At 34.6% G+C, this 26,586-nt stretch overlaps 2 protein-coding genes across 5 annotated transcripts in view; both read right to left on the minus strand.

The window, feature by feature from the left end:
- LOC115444362 (pre-mRNA-splicing factor CWC22 homolog) overlaps positions 1 to 26,586 on the minus strand; it is an 80,661-nt gene that overhangs the window by 29,044 nt on the left and 25,031 nt on the right. The gene's annotated exons all lie outside the window — the stretch shown is intronic.
- Positions 46 to 24,903, minus strand: LOC115440254 (malate dehydrogenase, mitochondrial). 2 transcript variants are annotated; one of them, XM_037437059.1, is made up of 7 exons: positions 24,553 to 24,896; positions 23,558 to 23,756; positions 18,572 to 18,719; positions 14,737 to 14,922; positions 2,582 to 2,782; positions 2,076 to 2,287; positions 46 to 771 (listed from the first exon to the last, which is right to left on the minus strand). In XM_037437059.1, exons 1-7 carry the CDS (start codon positions 24,821 to 24,823, stop codon positions 513 to 515), a joined length of 1,476 nt encoding a protein of 491 aa, XP_037292956.1. In that variant the 5' UTR covers positions 24,824 to 24,896; the 3' UTR covers positions 46 to 512. The 2 variants fall into 2 exon arrangements, with proteins under 2 accessions (XP_037292956.1, XP_037292958.1); XM_037437061.1 differs by lacking the exon at positions 46 to 771 and adding an exon at positions 1,200 to 1,483 and having other exon boundaries at positions 24,553 to 24,903.

Raw genomic sequence — 26,586 nt, forward strand, 5'->3', positions numbered from 1 at the left:
AACTTTAAGATGCAAACTATTTAGAATCTTAGTGAGATTAAACTAAATTATTATTTTACTGAACAACTGTACTACGGAATCAACTCGTTTATTAGAGAACACCGATCGTTATTTTTTGAAAAGGTACACTTATTTCTCTAATGACGAAGCAAAAACGTAGGCATACCTTTTTCATTGAACACGGCCCTATCTTTTCAACGTTTAAACGTCGAGTAATATCACGCGCGAAATGAACAGTAGGCGCGGCGAAGATTAATTATACGCAGCAAAACGGACTGTATTGCCTACAAAACTTCCAATACCTAACAGCAGACTAGTACTTCTTCCAACCTCAACGGAAGAAATTTCGGAACGGATTTTGGAAATACGGCACCACTCATATTAGCGAGGTTTCTAAACGCACTTGATCTCAGCAAAGACTGAATCATAAATGTCCATGATCTTTAGTTCGTATTCCATTATTCAGTTAAGTAAGTTCAGTATGATGCTTCCAGCCTAATTAGTCAATATCTTCATGTCAGATGCACAGCACAGTCATCCAAATGATGATAATGCCGTGGAATGTGGAAATTCTTCACCATACCCATCCGACATCTCTCGCACTCCTGCATCATTAGCTCATCGTACCAACTATGGGCCAGGTTCACGTTGTACTGAATGTGTTCAAAGGCTGTATCAAGGAGGTCCAATTCAAGCATGTTCAACCTTTCGGGTAGGTCGAACTTCCGGCATATTCCGTGGTTGTTTAGTAGCGTCTCTATGGCGAGGTATCTAACCAAAACAAAACAAACTATTAAAATTGACTATGAAAATTGAACTATATATTGAGATAAAGTGCTGAATACATTGACATGTATGATACTTTCAATATTTTTCTACAAAAAGAAAGCTATTGACAGTGTAAATGCTGTTTTATATTCTTCCTTTGGTAACATGACATAACTTACAATTCAGCAATTTTACAAAATACAACGTTGAATTTCTATAAGCTGTATGTCAGTTTCAATTTATAACGCAATATTGTTCGCTGCAATAAGCCCGGGATTTAGGGCTTGACTGACCTATTAAGTCAGTATACGACCTCATATGCTACGACACGTGACAGTTGAAAGAGTAAAACCATGCTTTGTGAAATATTAACATTTTAATCACGAAAACAAAAATAAAACAGATTGGCACTTTAAAATTTTAAACATCACTGAAAAGGACAATAAATTTATTACACCAACAGATTCACATATTGATGTAGGCGCAATCATCAAATCTCTGACTGGCTTGGGGCGTGAAGAAATGCATCTGACAAGCCTCGAGCCTGTTCGAAGAGCTGCAATACTTGTCATACCAGCCTTCAACTATCTTTAGTTTGACACAAAGTTCGCATAAAGCGACGTCTACTTGCTTAATTTCCCACTCTGTCATCTTCGGTAGGCCTAGGTTTTTAGAGATCCCATTGCCATCAATCTCCACTGTGTTTGCTATGTATCTGCAGCAAAATACCTTGTTGTACTCTTCAGTTTAATGTTGATTTTGCACTAAGTACTCACAAAAATGTAATATTTAACTTGTTATTTCAATTCGCGTAGTTTGAGATTTTCTCTAGGAGGAGTAGATGGCCGGACCAAAAAAAGCTCCACAAATTCAACGTAAGACATGTACCACTAGAGACGTCTGTAAGCGTATGGCCTTTTCTAGGGTGGGCAAAGACGTTTTAGGGTGAGCCCTAGACTCCTAGCTACACTCATAGTTATTTCTTAATTTTAAGTGGACGTGGATGATAATAAAAAATATTGAACATACACAATCGGTTCAATTATCGTTAAGCCAGTTCTTTTTATTGCTGAATACGTTTGTATTTATATTACATGTATAATAAGTAAAAGTATAAGTAATGTATAGATCGATGTAAAAGCCATTTATGCTCGTTCATTATTAACACACAAGTAATTTATACAGTTTAAATTAACATATAATGTAATCATGTCTCCATAAAATAAGTACCACAAAGGTTTTGCAATCTCCCATTTAACGGAAACCTAAGTAAATAAAACAACTTATATTGATAAAAGACATTCTACCTGGCAGGTGATATCACTTGACCAGCATCTGTCTCAACAAATCCTGACACTCTTGGTATATCGTGGCAGAGTAGGGCGTGGGCTACTTTAGTGACTAGACCGGCTAAAGCATGAGCCTCACTGAGATCTGCAGCCCTCAGGCAAGCACCATCAGTTCTTGTCACCGCTGAAGGAGCGCAGCGGACGGTATCCGTCATCATTAGCGCGTTGTGCTGTGATGGAAATAAAACTCATAGATGTTGCACTTACTTTGATATTAAATTGTTTCTAGAGATTAATTACAGTAAAGAGTTGGTTAATGAATTATAACTGGATTTACTGGATTAGGCATTGGATATGTAACTTCTTAGATTGATTTAGGGCTTCTTTCAATGCCGTGCTTTGATTTTCTAGTTCGAAGGCTAGTGATAAGTTAGTAGGTTACTTATAGGTTCTAGAAAGTAGAAAGAGTGTAATAATAACGGAGATTCTCTACTATTGATTTAGTTAGTTGAAATAAGTTATACCCTTGCAAAATCAAAGTATTCAACGGCTTTCGAAAACAAGGGTACTAGCGATTCTCCCTCAGTGCCCCCCACTATAGGCACTCTCGTATATCGTGGTTCAAGACAAAGGGCTCTTGCTGCTAGCGTGCTTGCTCGCATTTCAGGAACGGCCACAGAACCCAACAACTTCCGAGGATCGTACCATCCCGTTTCCTTTAGCGTCTGAGGAAGATGTTTATCTTATTATTCATAGTTGATCTTTAGTTTGTATATTATGTAAGAAAATAAGTCCTTCGATCTGCTATTTAACATATTAAATATTAATAATAATGATTGACAACACGGTTTTGACTCTCAATGAAACAGAAATAAACTTCCTGAAATGCTTAAATTATGTAGCTAATTTATTGCAACAACAATTACAGCATTGCGGGTTTCCTTCCATAAAGTAACGGGCATATAATTTTTATCCGATATTTTACGCCATATTCTTTTTTTGGATTGTCAAAATATAAAGTTACAAATTTAAAGCCAGCCGTTTATGAAATTACTTTACGGGAGTTTTTATTATTTTATATTTTGTGTAATAGTTGATATCCTAGTTTAAAAATGCCGATTAATGTGAAGTAATGAGTTGGGATACATAATATTAGATAAGTATTATTTTGAAGATCAATGATTTATACATTTTCTTTTTTGCTTATATTTACGCGAATATGTGAATATTTAGTTTGCTATAGATGCTTTATGGTTACGATTGAAAAGTGTTGTCAAAATTTAATTTAAAATATCGAAATTAAAGTTACTTATTTCAAAAACGCAAAATAATATTATACTTATTTAATTTCTGAACATTCTTTACAAATTCTGGCTCGACTCCGTATTAAGGCTACAATACAGGCATTTCCTATAATATTAACGAAGCCCAAAACAATTGTATTCACTAACAATTGTTTCAGACGTCGTGTTACTGGTCAAACTAAATTTCTTCGCGATGCTAGTGAGGCCGATAAACAAAAGTTAACTTGTTGATAAGCAGCAATCGCGTGACAAAACGCGCCTATTTACATAACTTATGATCTACGATTGCATAATGATGATGGAAACTGCCGCTATAAACTCTATCTAAAGTACTAAGCTAGTTACCGAAGATGCTGAGAGTTGAGGAAAAATTGCTTTTAAATATGAAATAAGGGCCGATGTTGCAACTGTCAGATAGAAGGTAAATTTATTGTAAACAAATTAAGAATGTCCGTCTCTGAATAAAGTCGGTACTTGAATTAAACACTTTCATTTTTTTGGGATAATTTATTTGAAGGATAACTTGTCTGATGAATTAATAATTTGCCCTAAAAGGAATAAATTTAGGTGATAATTAATAATACGCATCAACTTTTGTTCGTCATGGAGGGTTTTAGCTCAAAAGGATAAAAACGTCACGCTTGAATTCATCCATAATATAAACCAATAATTCCAGACAGCAATTTGAATCTAGCAGCAACTCCTCAATTGTTAGAATTGAAAATGAATTGTTTCCAAATTCTGTCGACGGGCTATAATCCTTTCTAGGCTACGTGCCGAATACGGCGCAATATTCCAAGTTTCTGTTCCCAATTCCACACGCGGTATGACAAAAAATTGCTCCGACTTTTTATCGTACGAGGCGCACATCAGATGAACGAGAACAAAAACAACAGCTAAATTTCTTGAGACGTGCCTTTACTACGTGTTTGGTTCGAGTTGGGTCCATATGTCCATAAGATGTAAAACTAAAATGAAAGTATAATGACTCTCTCATTTATGTTTTGGGAGCTTGAGATATTTTATTAATAGAATGGTAAGCGATATAGGTCCAAATATATCGTAATCGACCTTGCTTCGTCGTCAGCTTGACATTTTCCTTGTTCTTGTAGAACCATGTTGCCAATGCCGAATTTCAGGAATACTTAAGGCAAACCAGAAGTTTTATGACTGACTTAAATATTGGATATCATAAGGACAGTGGTTAATAAATATTTTTTCGGGCATTAAGATTACTTTCGTATGACATTAGCAATACGTGGTAGGGGCGGGTATATTCGTTTGGAACATTACTCCGTTCGAGAAATGTTGACCTTCTCAAATTACCAAGATAGACAAACAGTGTCCGTGAAATGCGTCTGCGATAATAAAGGGTTTATTTGGGTTATTATCATTGGCTGGCGGCATTTTCTATTTATGTCGCCTACGACAAGGTCGGTTTGCGAAGGTATTAACTCTATAATGTACATAATACGTATGACATTTGGAAGGAATACTGGAAAATGTCACAGGGTAAAATGGATATTTGAATCGCTTTCAGTACTGCTCGAAGCTAGTGACGTTAAAAGCTCTCGGAGAAAAGCAATTACATGTTTTATGGTTGAAATAGCCGCTCTCCGCAGCAGGAGCGAATTAACAGCCCCTCTTTAATAATAGAAAGGAAAGCCGCAATCTTTATTAGTATATTTTAAACTATACATTTGCAATTCGTGACGGGACAAATAGTCACCAATTACACGGGTCGCGGAGCTCGATCGTAGTCGAAAATGTCTCGTCACACAAATCGTTACTCCTCGGAGTTACAAATGGGATCGGTGGGAGACAACGCAATTTCGACGGAGATTGTGATGCTCAGCGGCGCTCTGGGGACCTTGTGAAGTACTTGCCACTTAACTGGCTGGTCATATTTTTTATTGAAAACATGAGAGATTATCTTTCCTACTTCGTGTAAGTCGGAAAATTTACACATAATGAATCTTTTCTAACAAATTTATTGGGTGTTATGCTATATTCTCTGGCGTAGCAAAAATGCAGGCTTTAGTACACATAAGGTTTTAATGTTACATTCCTAAAAACCCTCACAAATCACTTTTTGCGCTCTAAACTCAAGTATTTTTGTTCTTTATTAGCATCCTTGTTCGTTTTCAAATCTTATATCTCTTCTTAACTTCTTTGATTAGACTTATAATCTTACAATCTTACAATTTGTGACTGAACTGCTAATTTTAGAAAACTAAAGCCGCAGTTTTGGAGCAAATGTCGTATTTTTAAAAGGTACCCCCTAGATTATTTATTCCTTAATCGGTAAAACTACCCGACTTCGAACTTTTATCAAACATTGCGTGTCACCGCCGAACTAAACCCGCCAATTAAGAAACTAATTCAAATAAATTGTTACGCGCCGCTATCCTAGCCGATGACATCGGGCGTTTCCGGAAGTATTCGGCTGCGCGGGCAGGCTGGCAGAAGAGAAGATATGTCACGCGGCGACTATTCGATTATTATTCTCTCTGGCTGGACGTTGTCAAAAGAATGTCTAAAATTGTATTCTGTAATTATTTTGCTAATATAATGTTTACTGTAAAAAGAGCGTTTTACATTCAGAAGTGGGATTATACAAATGATAATTTGAAGTTACATTGAATTCGAATGTGAAGAGAACTATCGGAATAAATCTGTGATGAATCATTGAATGCCAAAATTAAAATTACCAGATTCTCAGATTTTTAGTTACCATGGCAACGTCTACGTCTGTTGAAGTAAATATGTTGGGAATGCATATGGAATTGATGTCTGCACATTAGTACGATTAACGACATTCATAACAAAAACTTCGTTATGCCTGCTGCTTGGCTCACTGGAGAGGGTGTTTTCTTAGAAACTAAATCATTGGAGACAGGAATGACTGGAGTCATGTGAAGTCAAATTAGTGGCGCAACACTTCAGGCTGACAATGCGAACGTGCGTAACTGTTTATTTTATTTAATCTGATCTGTCTGTGGCCGTGAGCCTTTTGATAATATTCTATCTGCAGCCGTGACCATTTTGATCATATTCTGTCTGTAGCAATGACCATTCTGGTCATATTCTGTCTGTAACCATGAGCATTCTGATCATATTCTGTCTGTAGTCATGAGCATTCTGATCATATTCTGTCTGTGGCCATGAGCCTTCTGATCATATTCTGTCTGTAGCCATGAGCATTCTGATTAGTGTTACTAGGTCCTATTTGTTTGAAATCGGGCAACAGGTAAAACAAATCGGGATCCAGATTGAAGGTCGAAACACAAAAAAAAAATACTGCAAATCATGCTAATGTTGGTTTTCATTGCAATTTCTGTTTTAACATCGGAATCGTAGATCACGGTACAGTCGCGTCTCTAAACAACAGAACAAAATAAAACTATACCTACAGGGCTAGTGATGTGATGTGTTGTTTATTTTTTTGATAATAATGTCTTTTGATAAATTTATTGATTTTCGGGACATTTAATGTTCCAATCAGTCGCAAATCGGGACGCGTCTCCAGAACTCTGATAACCGGGATATTCCGCGCACATCGAGACACCTGGTAACACTACGTCAGAACATACTCTGTCTGATTTGACTGCTTTATTTTACTGATCTGCTTCATTAATTCTGTTTTACTTAATTTCTTTTCTGTTTTTCTAGTTCTGTTTCTGGTTTAGTGTTTATATTTAATTATAAACTATATATAGTATCTGTGAATTCATTAATCTTACATGGAAAGCTTACAGTCTGACATAAAGAGATTAAGCTACAATATACGGCAGGAGTACAATATTATGTGATTTGTGGTATACGAGGTTCCAAAATCCAGTCAACTGTGTTGATGTATAAATGCAATTTAGGAAAACAGAGTAAAGAAAATAAGACAGAGCAAACGTTGTTGTTTAGAAATGTAATATAATAATATAATATAACATACATATCTTCTGTTCCAGATACCCTCACTGATCTGGTTTGGAGCATGATAAAAAAACTATTCTGTCTGTACTTGGACTCTGGATAAATTGAAAAGCACTGGCTTATTAATTGAAATGTTTGGTATTCTTACATAGCACTTACGCAATGGCTCTGAACAATTGATGCTCTCTAAGTATACTAATAAGGTACAATATGGTGACTCTGAAATGGTATACTGGATTGTGTTGCCGTACTAGCTGTAACACTAAGCTTGGTTGGTTAACCTTCGCTCAATTTTTTTGATAAACAGTGGGAATGTTAATCTTAGATTGCAAAAACATTTGTATTTGTCTTTGAGTATTCTTGCAATTTTGAAGTGTACCATGGTGGTGGTGGTGGTTTATTGTTGGTAATAACATTATGAACAAAAAAAGTAAAATATCAGATAAAACCTTACGACTGACATCTATTATACTGCTTATGATAAGTTATTTTCTGTTAACCTGTTGAGTTGTAGAAATATTTTAACCGTGGTTTTATCGAGCAGACATGCACAAGGAATTCATATCATGATGATACTTCAGAGATGGATGTCTTCTGATTTTAGTGGGTCATTAGAAGCTGATGTTTTAATCAAATAGTTAAAAAAAAAAGTATGTTTAGAGTTCAGTTATTGTCATTTTGTATATATGTAATTATATGGCGAGAAATTACAGGTAGTGTTATAATAATTAAAAAAAAGTTGAAACATATTCGGTAGAAGTAGCGACGGATGTGTGCTTCAGTATCGATACTATTTACGGAGCCCAATTTACGGAATGTAAAATTGTCATTACCGAAAATTATGTACAAATCCTGGTTCCGATGAGTTGCCAACATTATGTAATGCATATGAAAATTGCTGTAGTTGTTTTTATTCCATGTTGGCAATGTTCTCTCTTTGCTGGTTGTTTATATAAGCGGAACATACACGTGTAGCTAACGCTGTACTTGAGTAATGTAATTGTAAATCACATGTCTCCACATCGGCTTCGATCGCCAGTGACAGTTTTTTATAAACACTGGGGTAACGGTTAAGTCTGCTGGTTCTCTTAGTTGAATCTGGTCCAGTGTCTTGGTTATGCCTGCGATATAGAACCACTTTAGCGAGGACTTTATAGATATTTGACATCAAGTTGTAGACCTATAGTTATTTATTCAAACTGTTAAGATTTATAGTCTTCTTAGTGTTCCTTATATTTTAAATAATATCCCATTTAGGAAGTGTCTTGACACGCGTGGCTTAACTGACTATTCGACTCATAGTTACGGGGTAGACTGCGCTTTCAATTGGTTTTCTGTTATAACAAACGAAAGTTTTGAAGATCCCGAGATCTCTGTCGTATTTTTAGTTGTTTCGTCCGATTTGATCTTGAATGTTGCTATGCTCTCTGGAGTCCGTCATTCATCGAACATATTCAGAGATTGGTATGAGAGCCCAGAAGCAGTTTCTGTATCATTTTTCACACGTGAATAACCACTGCCACAGTTTACAAAGCTACGAATCTAGACTCGCTCAATTTAAAATCAGTTTTCTTGAATAAAGACGCGAGATGGCAGATATCATTTTTTATTTTACAAAAATGGGTTAACGTTGACATTGATAACTCTGTTTTGTTAATGAAACTTAATTTTGCTGATTCTCGTTCTGGCAACCGTCTCCATAACAGAGTGACTTTCAACTTGCCAACACGGCGAATCAATTATAGTCATCACTTGCCTTTGTGGCGAATGTATCAGTCCACAATAATATGCTTCAAGAAATTTGTATTTTAGCGGTAAAGTACCTCAGATTAAGAAACTTGGAATAATAAATTCTGTCCCTAATTTGTGACTTCAACTAATTCGTTATTACTAATTCAAACACATTGTAACTTGTTTCCTAATTTACTTTTATTGCATGTAGAGTTCACTTCTCGAAAGTCGTGCACCCAGTTCTGTTGCTAATGTATCCGTTCTTAATTTGGAGTCTGTACATCTTATGTTATCGATTAGGTTAGAAGAGCTAGTAATAAAAAATTGTTCTTTTCAATCTTCTTGTGTAGTCGTATAATAGTAATTGTTGTCCACTGACTTGAAATTAATTTATTCTTAAGACCTCAGTCAATAACTATGTGAGTGTAGGTGTTAATAATGTCCCTGTTCTCGATGAGAAGTTCATTGCTGATGTTCTCTGCACCTGAAGTTTTATTTGACTACTTTTATGTTTCAGAGATTGTCTCCGGTACCGGTTCTTTAATGGTCGGATCTGTTGTTTCTGTAGTATTTCTGCATGTGTATAATTCTTGGATGCATTAAGTAGCTTTGATAGAGACTCTCGTATTGTGGTTTCTATTATGCCGTTTTTATCCTTTATGCTGGGGATCTAATCTCTTTTCGCTGTCTGTATTTTCCCGTCTTTTTTCTTAATGCCTCTGGTCGTTTGAATGCATTTTTTCTGTGTTTATAATCTGGAAGCATGGCAATCTTCCGCATGTTAGTTTTAAATATTTTATTAATTTCAGTTATGACTTTTCTAACGCTTCTTGCCTTTATGCTGTGTTACTCGTAAACCATTTGATTAATTGATTTGATTGAGTTGGTATATGTTGCGTATGCTTATTTATATGTATGAATCGTGTGCTGATAAGTCCTTATTGTGTGTTTTATTATCTTGTGTGTTAACTTCCTTTGCGACTTCTATGGAGTTCTTTAGTTGTGCTTCTCATTCCTTTTCATTTGCTGCTGTCTTACTAATTGGAGGTTTTGCTTTGAAAGGTTTAATTGTTCTGGGTGTTATTTTAAACTTAAGTTTGGTTCTCAGCATTCTATGATTGCTACTAGTATTCAGCATTAACTGTATGTAAACTTGGATAAATAGAATGAAGGTCTTTGGTTGCTGGGAATGAAGTAAGGAAACGGGGTTTAGGTACTAACGAAAAATAAATTATATACACATATAACGTGAAAGTTAATTGCAAAATGGATAAGTTGTTGGATATTGTGGATACGCAAGACTTGATTGGTTTATTAAAGAGTTAATCGATCAGAAATAGTTAGTGATTTACTGGTAAAAATGTTTAAAATATAAGTATCCGATTCAGTTCTGCTTTCTCAAATTTATGTTTGTGAATACCTTTGGTATTCACTTTGCAGGATGGCCGATGTTACGCGCCGCTATCCTAGCCGATGACATCGGGCGTTTCCGGAAGTATTCGGCTGCGCGGGCAGGCTAGCAGAAGAGAAGATATGTCACGCGGCGACTATTCGATTATTATTCTCTCTGGCTGGACGTTGTCAAAAGAATGTCTAAAATTGTATTCTGTAATTATTTTGCTAATATAATGTTTACTGTAAAAAGAGCGTTTTACAAAATTAATTACCAGTTCATTGAACCGTAACAGGTGACCCACATAATGGTGGAATGGTGAATAAAACGGTCACCACGAGGGTTGATTACATTCATAATGCTTTATTTAGAGATGCCTATCAACAATCATAAAATCAGTCCTCCCCTATTATCGGACCATAAACACTTTATATACAGGGTCATTTTGTAACCCTAGACTTAAATTTAACTGCGAGAAAGTCATCTTGAAAGAAGCAGTTTACTATAAGTTACTCTAACCTAAGGTCAAAAACAAAAAAGTAAAATTTTCAAACAAAATAAATATTCAAATAGTCATTTTATTTTTACACACCTTTTGCCACTATTACTATACCAGAATTCGTCGGAGCGGCAACATCGCACACAGTCATTGATAATATTATGTTCACGCACACGAACGAGTGATGCACACTCGGAGCGCAAGGGTAGTTCGTCGCACCGCGCGCGCCGCGCCGCAACCGAACAGCTGATGTCGGCGCTTTAACTACCTAGGATTTTGTGTCGTGCCACATCACTCAATCAACAATTAGACCAGCAGCGACGACGCTACGCCGACGTTACAAAAAGACACATAACTAAACATCATTATCATCATCAGCCACATAAAGTCCACTGTTGAACATAGGCCTCTCCTGAAGATTTCCAGACGGACCTGTCGAAAGCTGCCTGCATCCAATGTGTTCCCGCGACGTTTATCAAGAGTCGTCTGTCCACCTTGCAGGTGGACATCCAACGCCAACATAAACATCACGCACTAATCATCACATTTCATTAGAACCATATTTTCTATGCTCAAACTATCATCATAAGCAAATGACACTAATCAAACAACCACAACTGCATAAGTTAGGTACACATAACACATGATTTCCGTAATTTTAAAGTGGTTTCATTCTTTTAAATCAAAACACACACATTCTAATGTAGGTAGTTCATCCATTTTAGTAGATAAATAAGTATAATAAATACGTTCAACGGTTAGATTTATAACACTCATAACAATAAAATATCATTCTGCAAGTCTGGCAATTCACACGAACAATTAATAATGAAGTTACAATTTTGATAATAATTAGGTAATGTCATAGTTTGAGGTAAAAATGTCGAGCGACGGGATACGTCACGGCGCGGCGCGGCGTCCCAATAGGTATCTTATCATGTTTTCAAAATAGTAAATGCGTTTACTAATACCTAATGATGTTTAGGAGATTGCTTGTTTCTTTAAAAGTTGTTTCATACTTCAAAGTATTTTTAATACAGTCAATTTGTGACTACCTCGGTGCCGCAGTTGTATTATAGTACGGATGCTTTGCTAAGGTCACGGGATCGAATCCCGGATCGGACAAAATGATATTGGATTTTTTCATTCAGTACCTATCGCAAATTCATAAATCCACATTAAAATCGTAATGACAGCCTCCGATAGAAACATAATCAATAGATTGTGATTAGTTAAGTTTCGCGTACGCGTCAACGATGCAACTTCGCGATCGTAAAATATTCAAAATGACAAAAAATATTTTTAAAAATTGACTCTATTTTATACACGTTAAGGTCGCATTTAGGGGACTACTTTAAATTTCTTTGTGCCTGACCGACCAACACGCGACACACGAGTTTAGCGAATTCCACAAAGTAGCGGCAAGGATCTGGAGTTGCCTGATGTCCCGATTTGCGCGGGATGTCCCGATTTTCAGAATTCTGGGGACGTGACCCGTTTTGCACCAATAAAATTATTAAAACCATTAAGTATTATGAAAAAATAAACTACGCTTCATCACTGTGTTGAGTGCGACAATGCAATCAAAATAGCACGTATCATCTCACTAGCGCTGAAGGTACAGTTTTGTTTTATTCTCTTGCTTAGAGATGCGACTACCCGGCGATCTGTGCTATGATGTTAAAACAGACATCCAAATTAAAATACAACTTTAGCATGACTTGGCAGTGATATTGTTTGTAAAACGCAATACATAAAACTTAAATTAAAAAAAATAATACTTGCTTTTTTTATGTCCCGATCTACAACACTAAATCTCGATTTGTTTTACCTTCTTGATTTAAACAAATTGACCCTGGCAACACTAGTCTGGAGGTACACGATATTTGACGAGCCAGAGTTTTACAACTAACACGTGCCCTCGCAGTGTTACCAAACTTTTTATTATTACCTTATTGTGCAATATCTTGTTTATTTTATACCCTGTATGCCTATTGAAAATGAGTGATTGAATCCAAAATCTCTATTATACTTTATTACTTAAAATAATGTTTCAAAAATACTAAAATATTGCTGTGTATTATTTTAATTAAGTAGACTTTTCATTAATAATTTCATCATAAATCAGTACTTATTTTATTTCGTAATACATTGTGTGTTAAATCTGTTAGAACATCATGTAATTAAAAAAATCTAATAGAATTTTTGAAATGCTGTGTCGTTTTAGCAAGCTTTTTGGTAAAAATGTTTATACTGACAACACTGCGAGTTTAGGCGAGAAAGAGTACGACTATTGTATTGAATAATCGCGCGCTCTTCGGACTCGGTCAAAGACTCGGACGCGTTGCCATAGTGTCTATCTAGCAAAGAAATGGTACAGAAAGCATAATATGACGTTCGGTAATGTCTACGTAGTCTTCTTTTAGATATTATGACAAACCGAAATATTAATGTTGGAATTAAAATAAATGTCGGAATATCATGTAGAATCTACAAAAGATACGATACCAATAGATTTAAATCTTGTAACTTTAATAATTATGTAGGTAATTTTTTTGGTAAGAAAACTATTTTATTAACGAAAATAACGTTTATAATTGACGAAATATTTTTTGTAGTAATTAATTATTGACTCAATGAACTGCTGCAACCAAGTCAGTGAACGTATTGGGAGTTCATTTGTGAGCTGACCTTCTGAACCCTATAGGTTCGGTAATAATATCATCAGCTGTGACGTAGTTCATTCACTTTAGTTAAGCGCGCTAAGAGACAGCGTGATCAAAAAACCATAAATCTAAAATCGGGATTATTGACGTAAATATTCGTTACTTATTAATAATATTTTGCACGGTGTTAGCAGAGGTCACCACGAACCTGTGGTTTCATTTAGTAACGCAATGTCGAAATGACCCTGTATAAAGATTTAATTGGTAACATGGGGTGAATAGGAAAAGGGGTGAAGAATGAATTTTAGATTGAAATTAAAAGTAGGTAAATTTACTCGTGATGTAAATAGGTCTTTTTAGACGATTAGTCCAAACCTTTGTTCTAACTTAACTCAGATGGATAAAAGAAGAAAACTTCACGTTTATAATTTAACGTCATTATCGAGTTAAATTTTACAAATAATACATGAGCTTCATCGCTTGATTTAATAATATGTGTTTCACTGAGGATGCCGGCTTTAGGAATTGCAAAGGCGGGTGTGGCTAGTCCAAGATACTCCAGTCCTGGCTCCAAAAGGAGTCAAGTCATAAAGTACACGTTGATTCATATACACAAAGAATACGTCAATCGAAATTTGCTTTTATTACTGGGAATCGTTTTACTTCACTGAATATGTCATGTGTTTCATTGAAGTCGGAAGTGGTATGTAATTGGGTCACACATCCACTAACGGACAGTCAATCAATTTTATTGTTTCAATTGAGACTTCGGAATGGTTTATCGGCTTCATAATTCTTGGTAGGGTTAAGATTAATTTACTCGTTACCTAAGGTCAAAATTCAACCAATATAATATTAGAAATGGACTTAGCGTTTATAGCTATTCATATTATCAAAATACTTTAGTTAGATCAGTTTAGTATTTTGTAAATACTTTAATTAGATCAGTTTACTAATTTGTATGAAAATTGAATGTCTGGAAAATATTCAAAATCAAAATCAAATGTAATGGCTTGTAGCAAATCGAAACAAAATGTCTCACCGGTTCTTTTGCATAGATTTTGTAAGAAATCAGCAGAAAGATTTTGTCTTATATTTTACAAACGGCAGCCCGCCTTACGTTCATTCTTATGTAAATAATAAAAAAAATAAGTACCTCAGCAACCAACGGCACCATGCAATCAATAGGGGTAGCACAAACTACGATGAACGCTTTAGGACATTCGTTTGCTATGGCGTCTGCATAATGTTTCACGATGGGCGCTTGATAGCAAAACCGTTTCTCAAAATCCATGTCCTGGTTTAAATAGCCATTTTCCAGCATCAGAACTATATCAGTATTCTGGGAAACAGGAAAGGGTGGTTAGATATGAATTATTGGTAAATTGATACTCTTTACAAATGGTCAATAATCAATCTTGTATCAGATGGTTTGACAACATAGGATACACGTTTTTTGGCGTATGACGCATTTAGAAATTCTGTAAGCACAGGCGAGGGTACATATTAAGTTTTTAAAAGATCTAAATTAGTTGCACGCGTATTAATTAATATACATTCATAATTATTATTCACTGAACTTGATGGGAATGCTTCCGAAAATACACATTTCAAGTTTAGATTCAGTTTGAAATAAGCTTTATTTCTAATAATAGTTGTACTATTCATCAAACATTAACTTAACATAAAAATGTAATTATATCTATATAATAAAATAAGTATGACGTCAATGATGCCACATTAACCGCATGTTGTATCAATGTCAATTTTTCACATTCAACAGGACAAGGCTGCAACTTGTCATCTGATAGCTTTAATATATGATAATGAATAACCACACATTTAATAGCTAGCAATAAAGTCATTGACGTCAGTAAAAATTGTATGAATTTTATATTTGTCTGTGAAATTGGCGAATGTGAACGATTAAAAACGGTTATTTTTATTATCGTGTTACTGCATCGAAGCTACTGTTAGGTCTTAATCAGTTTTAATAAGTCACAAATTGTATTAAGTCAGTAACATTATTGCTTAAGATATCATTAAAACTTGAGTGTCATTGACCGTGATTGATGCCCGCAGTCACAAATATAAATCCAACGCTGCAGTTGTAAAAATAGATTAACTGAGCTAAATAATTGCTTAAAAGTTGGACGCAAGAACACTAATGTGCTTATCGTATCTTTTAAATAAAGGCTCATAATTTACTTGAGATAAGTCGTTAAAAGTGATACACGATACTGAAGTGTCGGACGGAACATTAAAGAGATATATGCCAGGCTCCTGCAGCCAGATCGGTGGATGTAACTAGACTAAGTGTTTATATATCGAACGAGAATTACTTAAACGTTAATATAGTAGGTTCTCAAATGTTTCAGTAAAGACTTGACTCGTAGCGCTAGAGTCTAGTGAAATTGAAATAGAGATTGATGAAAGTAGAGGGAGTGGATTGGCGGTGATGAATATTTATAAAGTCGAGGAAGTAAAATGTGTTGTTGGGTTTGTTTGACTGATAGATTTTTTTTTAGTCTGGTATATGAAATGAGAGTATTTATAAGAAGTAATTAATGCCTGTAGACGTACAAGAACACATTTTCAAAAGTAATCATATGTAATATTTTCTGGTATTAAAGCATTTGAATATGCAATAGGAAGTAGTCAACACCCTCTTAACAAAAGTGAACGGTTCGAGAAAACACTCGCAATAGTGAATTGATTGTCGCTTGACCTTTGTAATCCAATAAAAGGCAGTATTTGGCTTAATCCCCGTTTGTTAATTAGCGAATGTATAGTCAATTCTACGAAATATTTTATAGTACTAGTTCGTTTGATTGCTGGCAATAAGGAATTTGAAAGAAATACAATGCATTGAGATGTTTTATTAAATGGTCCTTGAAAAGGCGGACGTTTATTACTTTGCTAAATAAATAAATTGTGATAATTGATATCTTTTGTTTCTTTGTTATTGGTAAAGTTGTTTACTTCTATAAAGTTGGTAGCATTCGCTTTGTAATTACTATCTCAGATTAATGTAACTTGACTATTTATAGACTTTACTTAACCGTTGAATTATCATTTTGTGGTGTCAAAGCTTAAAATTAAACTTGCAGAATAATATTTTTCGAAAAATGTCTTAAACAAAAATATATTTTAGAATCGACGCTTAATAGTACTTCTTACTTTACTGATATTATAAATGCGAAAGTTTGTGAAAATATTTGGATGTTTATATTCGTATAATTGTTAGAACTTAGAAGTGAATGCACAACAATTAAACTTATTTGAAAAATATTAATAAACGGATATAACATGTGCTGGATTACTACATGGGCTTCTTCTGATCTCAGTAATATGTTCATAAGTGTTTTTTTTATATTGATGACGTCGTTTAGTTAGGGCCATTAATTGCTATAGTGTTTCAGGGAGTTTTGTAGCGGCATGTTTTCATGCGAGCAAAGTCGGGGGCAACACCTAGTTTCTCATAATAGATAAAATTTTAGACGCTGAAATGGTACTTCCAATTTCTAAGGGAGAAACAAAAATGCACGAATACTAATAGCTTTCCCATTCGCACGTAATTTCAACACCGCACTGTTCACTACGAAGTTCTATCCTACATTATACAAATGCAAACTTTTAACAAGTTTGACGCGTGTTTTAACAGTCGTAGGTTGGCAGTATTGATTGGCAACCCACCTGGGGTCAACGGCACCCTCACCTACTTGCAAATACCATGCATGGACGATGAAAGAAATGGAATAAAAAACCCATTTCCAATTGATTCTAACGCTATTATTAACTCAAATTGCATTTATTTTTAGATATTCTTTCTGCAACATTCTGATTTACAAAGGTTCCATTAGCCATTTTCCGTTTTTTATGCATGAACTTTGCAGCACGACCTCTACACAGGTTGAAAAAATATTTAGCAACAATGAATAATGTTGAAATGAGTAATGTTCTTTAATGCTTTTGAATAATTAAATCACATCAATTGTTTATTTTTTAAACGTTTTTGTTTCCGATAAACCTATGAAGTTAGTTAAGGGTCAACAAATGTAGATAAATTATAATATTTCCAGTCTATTCAAGCGATTTTATTCATCGTCACCAAGATTATGTGCAAGAATATGTTTAACCACACATGCATCAGATTTACCATCTCCGATAAAAGTTGTAACTAAATCGGCAAACACAGACTATAACCTTTCGATTGTTCTCGAAGAGAAAACTAAAATCTAAATGTAGTCAGCTACATCGCCAGGGTAACTTAGTTGAAAACGGCGCAAGTTTGCACTAAGTCTCATATTTGCTGCTAGGCGGTCTGAGCGCCTAGATATGCAAATTCTATAGTGAAGTTGACGACAACTCGCCTATTTTCATCTGATTATATAAATTATATTACCTCGTAGTATTATTACTTTCGAGTACTTTAAGAAATTATTGGTAAATAACTAAAAAAATGCAAACAGAAAGATTTTTTTTGTTAACAATTGAAAATGTAAAAATAACAGAAATCGTTTTTAATCTAAATATTTAGAAGAATAATCTACACATTCGATAACAAAACGTATATATATTATATAGGTAGTTAGTTACTTTTTTTTAGCACTATTCACCTACCGTACCTAATAAACTAATTCCAATAGAGAAAAAATAACGTAGGATGCATAAAAGCAGACCGGTAGAATAAAGGATTCGGTTGGGCTAATTAACGAATATCTATGCGCTATGCAAATACAATTGCAGCTAGGATCTTACATTAAACATAATTATTAGATATGAGCCACATTATGCATCCAATTATATTTTGCATGTTTATGGGTATTTTAGATGCTTAGTTTGGAGATGTTTGCTATTTTATAAATAAGGGTTGATATATATTTACTGTCACCAGTATACATAGTATAATTTCATTAAAAAGCTTACTGGATATCTTTAGAATAACCATTAACACCACTATTGTTGAATAATCCAAATTTTCTTAGTACCTGCAAACATCTCTCCAGCTCATTGCAAGCGCAGCTGAAAGCTTGAACCAAACAATTGGTGTTGATGTGCTGAAGGTCGTGTACTACTTCGCAAAGATCTCGCGTGCACTCCGCACACTCTGTATCCGTGGCTTCGTATAGGCGCAACCTGAAACCGAATTGGGAGGGCACAGAGCGTATTAAACTGCATGGAAATTTCACTTTAAATACGGCAAGCAAAAAGTTTGATGTCGAGGTAATTTGTTCATTTGTTGTTCGGTTTAGGTACAGTGGTTAGGACTCGGATTACCCATTTCAAGTCCACCGCAGATAAGTCTTGTGCGCTCAGTTTTCTCACTGAATGCGCATGCGCGGTGGTACATCTGTCGCGGTCCTGCCATACAGTGTGTATATACCTCTTGGTTGAAAATTCACATTGAGACCTATAAGGGCTCGTAAACGTTTCCCCACTTGGTCCCCTACACTCATCCTATCTTTCCCCACTGCACTCCGCACTCCTGCTGTCGATAAGCCGGGGGATTCTAGTATCCCCTTCGTGGCTTTCCCTCAGTCTAGACTGCCAGGACGTATACACACCAAAAAAAAAAGATTCAAGTACTAAAGAGCTACATGCCCAATCTCCACAAGTTAATGCTATTAGTAAGCATAAACAAGTACCTAACGCTATCAATGTAAACGTATGAACTGAGTTTCAAGCAATAAAAACCGAGTGATAAACATAGAGAGTCGACGGTAGTCACGAATTGCTCGTAAAATACTGCTTTTATTACGTTCGACTGAATGTCAATATAATGGCATGTATAACGTCCTAGTAAAAATTTGATGCTTTGTATGGAGGCATTCTTAAGCGAATGCATACATGAGTGGTCGGATTTTGAGAGCGTGACAATAATAGTTTAGTGTTTGGTGTTACGAGATGTCAGCATGTGCCTGTTGGAGGTTGGGAAGTGGTGACGATATTTAGTTTCAGGGTAGAGAGCTTGTTTGTTGAGTTGGAGGGTAAGATATATTCTGGCTAGTTTATATTTTAATATGAAAATTGTTTGTAAACAACTAGTTCTATTCATTTTCTGAAAATATCTGTTTAAAAATATTTTTATAAATAGTTGTGCGTTGGCTTTTTATGTTATAAGATAATGTAAAGATTTGTTAAATCATCAAATCCAAGACATTTATGGCGTCCTTGAAGAGTAAAACGAAAGGTTATGTTGTCCCAAAACAACACAAACTAAGTTTATTACACTTGTTATACAAATACAAACATTTTCGACGGATCAACATTTTTATTTGTTTTATGATTATGGTATTAAGTGTAATCAAATTTAGAATTATTCAAAATTGATATTTACTTTTTCGTCTTCAAAATAGCATATATATATGCAAATAAATTATTATCAGCAAAAATATTATTATACTGTTTTAAGTTTAAACTTTCTTTTATATGTCATGTTTTATGTGTTTTGCTGTAATAAACAATTTTTTCATTTTTTTTTACATAAATAACATTGAACATAGTGAATACATTCGGCAATTTGTTTAGGTAACAAAATGGCATCTTTTCAACTGGTGTACGGCGGTTCCCACGGGATCTTCAATTCATGAGCTTCAACCTAGTCTTAGTTCGTATTTTACGACCGGCTGCTATAATATTTCAAAACGCGAAACATGACGTTTCTTATGTTCAGGTTTTGAATTTTTCATGGACACTATTACTATGGGGGACGCTATTGAATCAGTTTAGTTTTCTTCTTCCATTATGTGTAAGTAAATTATATTTTATAATTTAGGAATCCGGTCTAGACCGTATTTTCGAAAAAAACCTATCACTGCGAATTTGTTTTTTATTATAGAATTTGCTATTAACGTATATTTTAACATCACCACTATTCCCATAAATTTTTTACTCAAATCCAGTGCTCAGAAGTCTGAACCTTAAAAACTGATGCAGAATATCAAATCAACTTCTACATTTCTGATTGCCAAGATCTTGTACGAAAATGTATCCACATAATACTTTTATTTTAGTTCTGGCACATTTCACTCGTTTTCTGTATATTCATCAATCATAACGCGCTCCCGAGGCCATTTCCTTTTACATACAAATGAGAATAGAGAAATATAAATAGCGCTAGCAAACTGGAATATCAAAACATACTTAAATATTTTGTTTGTTTCCCATGAATGAATTCGAATTTTGAAAATCCAAATCGATGTTGCCGATTTAAATAAATTCGATATTCATAAGGCATTTTAATTTGGAGTCGAAACGGCCACGTACACGGTATAGGGTGAACGATAAATTTGATACGGGTTGTAAGGGTGTTGTGACGTCACATCATATGAACGGTCCCTGAGGGTCGGTAACGGAAAGTTTTATGAGTGTTGCCCCAACACATTCTTCGCTGAGCCAAGAAATGTCTATTTCACCACAGCGTGCTGGAGATTTTGAATTATTTAATAATAGAGGAGAATTGAACATGTGTTGGACATAAAGCGTGCGATGTATTTGATGCCATTGTATTATTCATATTAAATAAACTGTTTATTATATTTACGAAATGCAGAGGTTTTTATTGTTACCTCCTTTTAAAAGAGTAAGTAGGTAATTTGGTGGTACTTAAATGGTTACTATGACTTATTTTCAAAGCACTTGGGTGGGAACGTTACCAACTTTTAAATAATACGCGTTGAGAAGGGAATCTGCGTGAAACACACCAAGAAAAGTTTCTATTCATGCCAGTTTTGCATTGCTTGCATTGCCACTGCATTAAAACTATAGAGTGCTATTTAAGAATATCCGAGTACGGAGCCCCAAGCTCGTAAAAATTTAGAGCAGAGTCACTACTACGTCACGACAGATGGGCTGCAGCGAAACCACATAAACATCGTGAATTAGTGGAAGGCGCGAAGAAATGTGACGTTTATATTTCGTCCGAGTTACGAAACTTTATTGATATTGCCCTCGTAAATGTATCGGAAGAATCAATCACAATACAGAGAAGGGAAAATTTACTGACCATACAAAGAGGTAAATTGCTGTTGTGGTGTACTTTCGAAGTTTTATAGGACTAGACTATAGAGATGAAGAGAGGCTGAAGAAAGTATGGAGTAAGTTTGATAGGACAGTGATTTCTGAGATAATATGTCATGATATAAACCATTTTTAAAACCCTATGGAAGCTTCTTATCCCATTTGAATCTGGTTTGAGGAGATTGAAGTAAAAATAACTGAGATGATTGATAAAACAAACGCAAAATACCTACACATTCTAGTCAAAAGCCTTGATGAGGTAAATAAAAGCGCATTTATGGTTTGACTTACTTATTTTGTCCCTTATGTTGTTTTACGGGGTGAGTAAGAAAAAGTCAATAAGGTTTTTAAATTAAAAAAAAAATACAAAGAGATAGTCTGATCTAGGGATCGAACTTAAAACTCACTGCTTTCATAAATATAATACCATTCGTTCAATAAGACGATAAAGAATTATTATCAGATATAAGCGTCGCTAAGCTGTTCCCCAATTAGAGTTAGTAGTAAAAAGGTGAATTTCTAAAACTGGGACGGGGTTAATGAGAAATGCGGTCGAATAAAACTTAATTAGTTAAGCGTTTTAATTACACATTTTGTAGGAGAGCCCAAATAAAGTCACTGTGTGTCTTCCATTTGCGTAATGTTTAATTTGGCTTTATAGTTTGTACTTTTATGTTTATTGGTTATTTTAGTTTGGCATGTAGTTTTATTTTATTAGAGGTTTTGTAATTTCTAATTCCGTTTGCTTTGTCTATTTAGGGATACTTATTATAGCTGCAATTACCAAAGAGTTTTATAATTAGATGTATTTATGTACTATGAGTTGTAATAATAATACAAGAAGTAAAATCTTAGTACCAAAAATAGTGCGATGAAATATTAATATCGACTATTCCTAGACAAGTTGATAATTAAAGTCGTTAATAATCAGGAGCCCGAAAATGTACACATCGTCGGTAAACTAACCACATGGCATAAGTAATTTTGCGAGTTTTGAAAAGAGTTAAAAGTTTGTGTCATTTTTTAATATCAATTTAAAAATATATTTTACGTACTGCGTTTATTTATAACTAGCCTTTTCTCGCGGCTCCGCCTGTTTGTAAAAGGTTTTCCAGGATAAACGGAGTTGTATAGAGTAGTTCCTGAGATTAGCGTGTTCAAACAAACAAAATTCAGTTTTATATATTAGTATAGCTGAGGACAATGATTGTGCTGGAGCAATTATTGCAAGAAACGTTAATTAATTTAATTTAAAATTTTGACTTACGCGATGTTGTTCATAACACTGCTATCAATTGTATAACTTAGACCATTTCTACTGATTTCTAGATCTTGTTATAATGTTCTGATAAGATATACATATAATTTTGAAAGTTAGGTATAACATTTCTACTGATTTTTAATGTGCTAAGAAGAGTCATTTATAAAGTTTGTAACATTTTCATAGATTTATAAAATTTGCAATATTCTGAAAAGTATCCCTTAAATTGTTCAGTTCGTAGCTATATTTGCAGATATAGTTGTAGGCAAGCGATCGTCACAGGAGCAACTAGCGACTAGCGGCTGAACGCCTTGACCTACAATTTCCGCAAACTCAACGAGTCCATTCCACGGAGTCACTTTAAACTAGTTAGTCTCTAATGAAAATCTAGGCGAGATTGTGCATGGCAAGAAAAAACTAGTTTAGACATGAAGATTAGTAATCTACTGAGTTAATTTGAATGAAAAATATTTTTTCAAAACTTTAAGGATTAGAACCCGATTAAAAAAATGTTGGTACATAAATTATAGCTAAATCCGATCGCAACAAAATGCACACTGACAAAATAATAACACATTTTTGTAGCAACTTGATTAGATAGATGGAAAGGACAAGTCAATATTTTCTCATAAACCAATTACCATAAAAGCGTCAAAACCCTAACACAAAATGTCAACAGATAAAAAGAACTCACTTCTTGATACAAGGGCACTGTTTCAGCAACAGTGCTACGTATTGTCCGACAGGAGTGTCCGCACCAAGCACCGATACCTGCACGCCTGGCCGAGGTTCCGGCACCGGAGGCAGTGTCTTCTTCGGAGGAGGGAGCGCCTTCGGCTCAGGCTCTTTCGGCTCCTTGCAAACCTTTTTGCACTCAAGGCGGCGAAATGGTGCTAGAGTTAAGGTAGAAGGTAATAAAGACTCGTACAGAATGTCTGAGGTCGCCTATATACTTAATTCAATATGTGTAAAACCAATACAAGGTTACATCGTGGACCTTTACGGGCAAAAGAGTATAGTACTATTTCAGCCTAATAATTGAAGAAGATACAATATAATTTGCTATTAAATCCTTTCTTGTTGCATCTTATAACATGCTATTATATTTTTCAAAAGCTTTGCATGACCTAATACGAGATCTGCAGTGGCAGTAAAGCTAGGTTTATTGTTTACTACGAGCGCCTGCTGGTGAAATAACTTTTTATTTCAAGATTTCACGAATGTGAACACATTTTTTTTCAATGTTTTGTTGGTTTGGTTCTATAACTGAACTGAAATTACTTAAATTTATTAAAGTATTTTCAGAACCTTCCATTATATCAGTTTGATGGCATTGGCTCTCATCCAAAGACCATAAAGGTTATTAAACTAAAATGTATTTACAAGCAGTAGGTTATATTTAGAGGTTCAAAAATTAACAACTTTAACAGTTGAATTTTACAAGATTTTAACAACTCTTATTTGATGCAACAGTAAAGCTAGCTCATCTATTTTTAGCTGTTGAAAGAACGCCCCATTTGAATGCAATGCAGCGTGTTAGGTATCATATTTATTTTACCATTTCTGTTGATGAATAATGCCAACTTGTAAGTTTAATGGAAATAGCAGAACAGGATATTATTATAAATAATTTTCTTTTTGTATATCTTAAGTTTTTCGTACTAAGCAGATAATACTATAAGGACTAACTTCCAAAATTGGTGCCTCCTTCAATAACTCTCATTTTAATTCTGTGTAATATTCCTTCTTTCTTCTTTGTCCTTCTTTCGCAAGGCTGAGGGCACACTGGATCAACTTCAGGTGGAATATCTACTATAGCTCTTCTACAGCCACCATCTCCCGCTTTCTTAGCAAAGGGTCTCACTAAAACGCCTTCATTCGCCAGAGTTAAGAATTTTGGCACACTAACCAAATTGGAGCATAATTGCTTCGTCCTAGAAAAAATATTTAGTAGGAACATTGTTATTTTTTATAATTTATTTGAAAGGGGTGATTTTTGTTGCTGTCGTGAAATTATTTTTTGACGTGAATGTTTTTCTTTTTTGGAACACGAGCTTTGCGGAAGAGATTAATTAGCTGCCAGGGTCTTAATAAACATAAGAGGATTAAGTTTATGCAAGTCTTAACGGGGTTAAATTAAAACACAAAAATACGCGGCAAAAATATTATGGAAATGTTTATGAAAAGTAAAAATTATCAGTATGAAAAATAGAAGATTAAAACACGATAAAAAATACAAAAATAAAATAACAATTCACCATCGATGATAATTAACGTTTTTAAAATCTCTATCCGATCTATTAATCATTCCATACTAATTGATGCTCGAAGACAAAGCTTCCGATATTTATAGTGGACAACAATAGATCGTCGAGAGGGAAAGCTAGAGGTGTCAACGTTTTGCCTTGACACTGTAGTATTTATAGTGCATACTCGGCCGTTATTGCCCTATTTCCTGCCTAGTCTTTCTAAAATTGGTTTACTTTTAATCAACAGTTTTCATCTGCAGTTGCTACGTTGAATTCAAGATGTTATTTTGTGAGAATGTGTTTTGTTGTGATGGTTTTTGAGGTTGCAGTTTGTGAATGAGTGTTTAGGATAGTTCAAATCAGTTTCTGTTTAATGAATTAGTTTGAATTGTTTGATTTGGTGAAACATAGTTTTTTAATTTGTGTTGAAATAATTATATTTTAAGAGTTAAAGTGAAAATTGATCAAGTACAATGACTTATTTCTTAGTAGTAAGATGATAAGATGTTCAGCAGAATCTTTCAGAGATACGAGGATACATCATGCTTATGTAATATGTTAATAAAAACAGTATGATGGACAAATACGAATCTAAGTAAAGTTTACGTTTTGATAAGAACAAACGTACAAAAATACTGAATGTTTTATGTTAGGGAAGTTCGTGCCAGACCGGGAAATAAGTTGGCAACCAGCTCCCAACAAAAGTAAATTTGAAGAGAGAATCTCATATTTTGTGACTCAAGTCGCATATTTCAGTAAAGTTGTTAAGGAAGAAAAAGGTAAAAGTTTAAGTGTAGTAAGTATATCTAGAAAATACTGCATATTATTGAAAATATTTCACTTAGCGTCATAACGGGACGACCAATTATTGAATTTAGCTGAGTAGGCAACCGCCGCGCGCACCTCACGATGTAATCTTATAATAATGGAGTTTCCGCTGTTTAACTCCATTGCCAACCTACTTCCAAATGGATGTTTGATACAGAAACTGACAGCACTGGTAGCTTTGTTATTTAATTATAACTTTAAGCTTGAATTTTCTAAACCACTGGGTGTGAGAGTTTGCGAGTTGAATGCTTGTCAGAATAAAGGTCAGTCTGGTTCAAATGAATGATCATCTCGAAAATATATCTAAAGATACATGTCATTTTGAACCGGTTAAATGAACGATAAAAATAACTACGCGGTAGGTCGTTTTGAATCAACATGTAGTAATTCCAGTTGTCCAGCGCAGTGCGGTGTTTGTTATAATTTGCAATTTACGAAGGGCAGTGCTTGTTTTTAGGGACAATTGTAGGTCCTAACGTCAGGTGATCGGTTTCCTTCTTTGTCTAGCAGGAAGGTAGTTACAATTAACTAATTCACTATAAAGTTTTCACTATTCACTGTAATACTACATTGCAAATTTTAATTTTAGTAACAAACAAGCCTAGGCATTTTAGCGTATAATTTCACCTGGTTCATTTACGATGAT

The sequence above is a fragment of the Manduca sexta genome, chromosome 10, assembly GCF_014839805.1.
Source record: "Manduca sexta isolate Smith_Timp_Sample1 chromosome 10, JHU_Msex_v1.0, whole genome shotgun sequence".
Classification (NCBI taxonomy): domain Eukaryota; kingdom Metazoa; phylum Arthropoda; class Insecta; order Lepidoptera; family Sphingidae; genus Manduca; species Manduca sexta.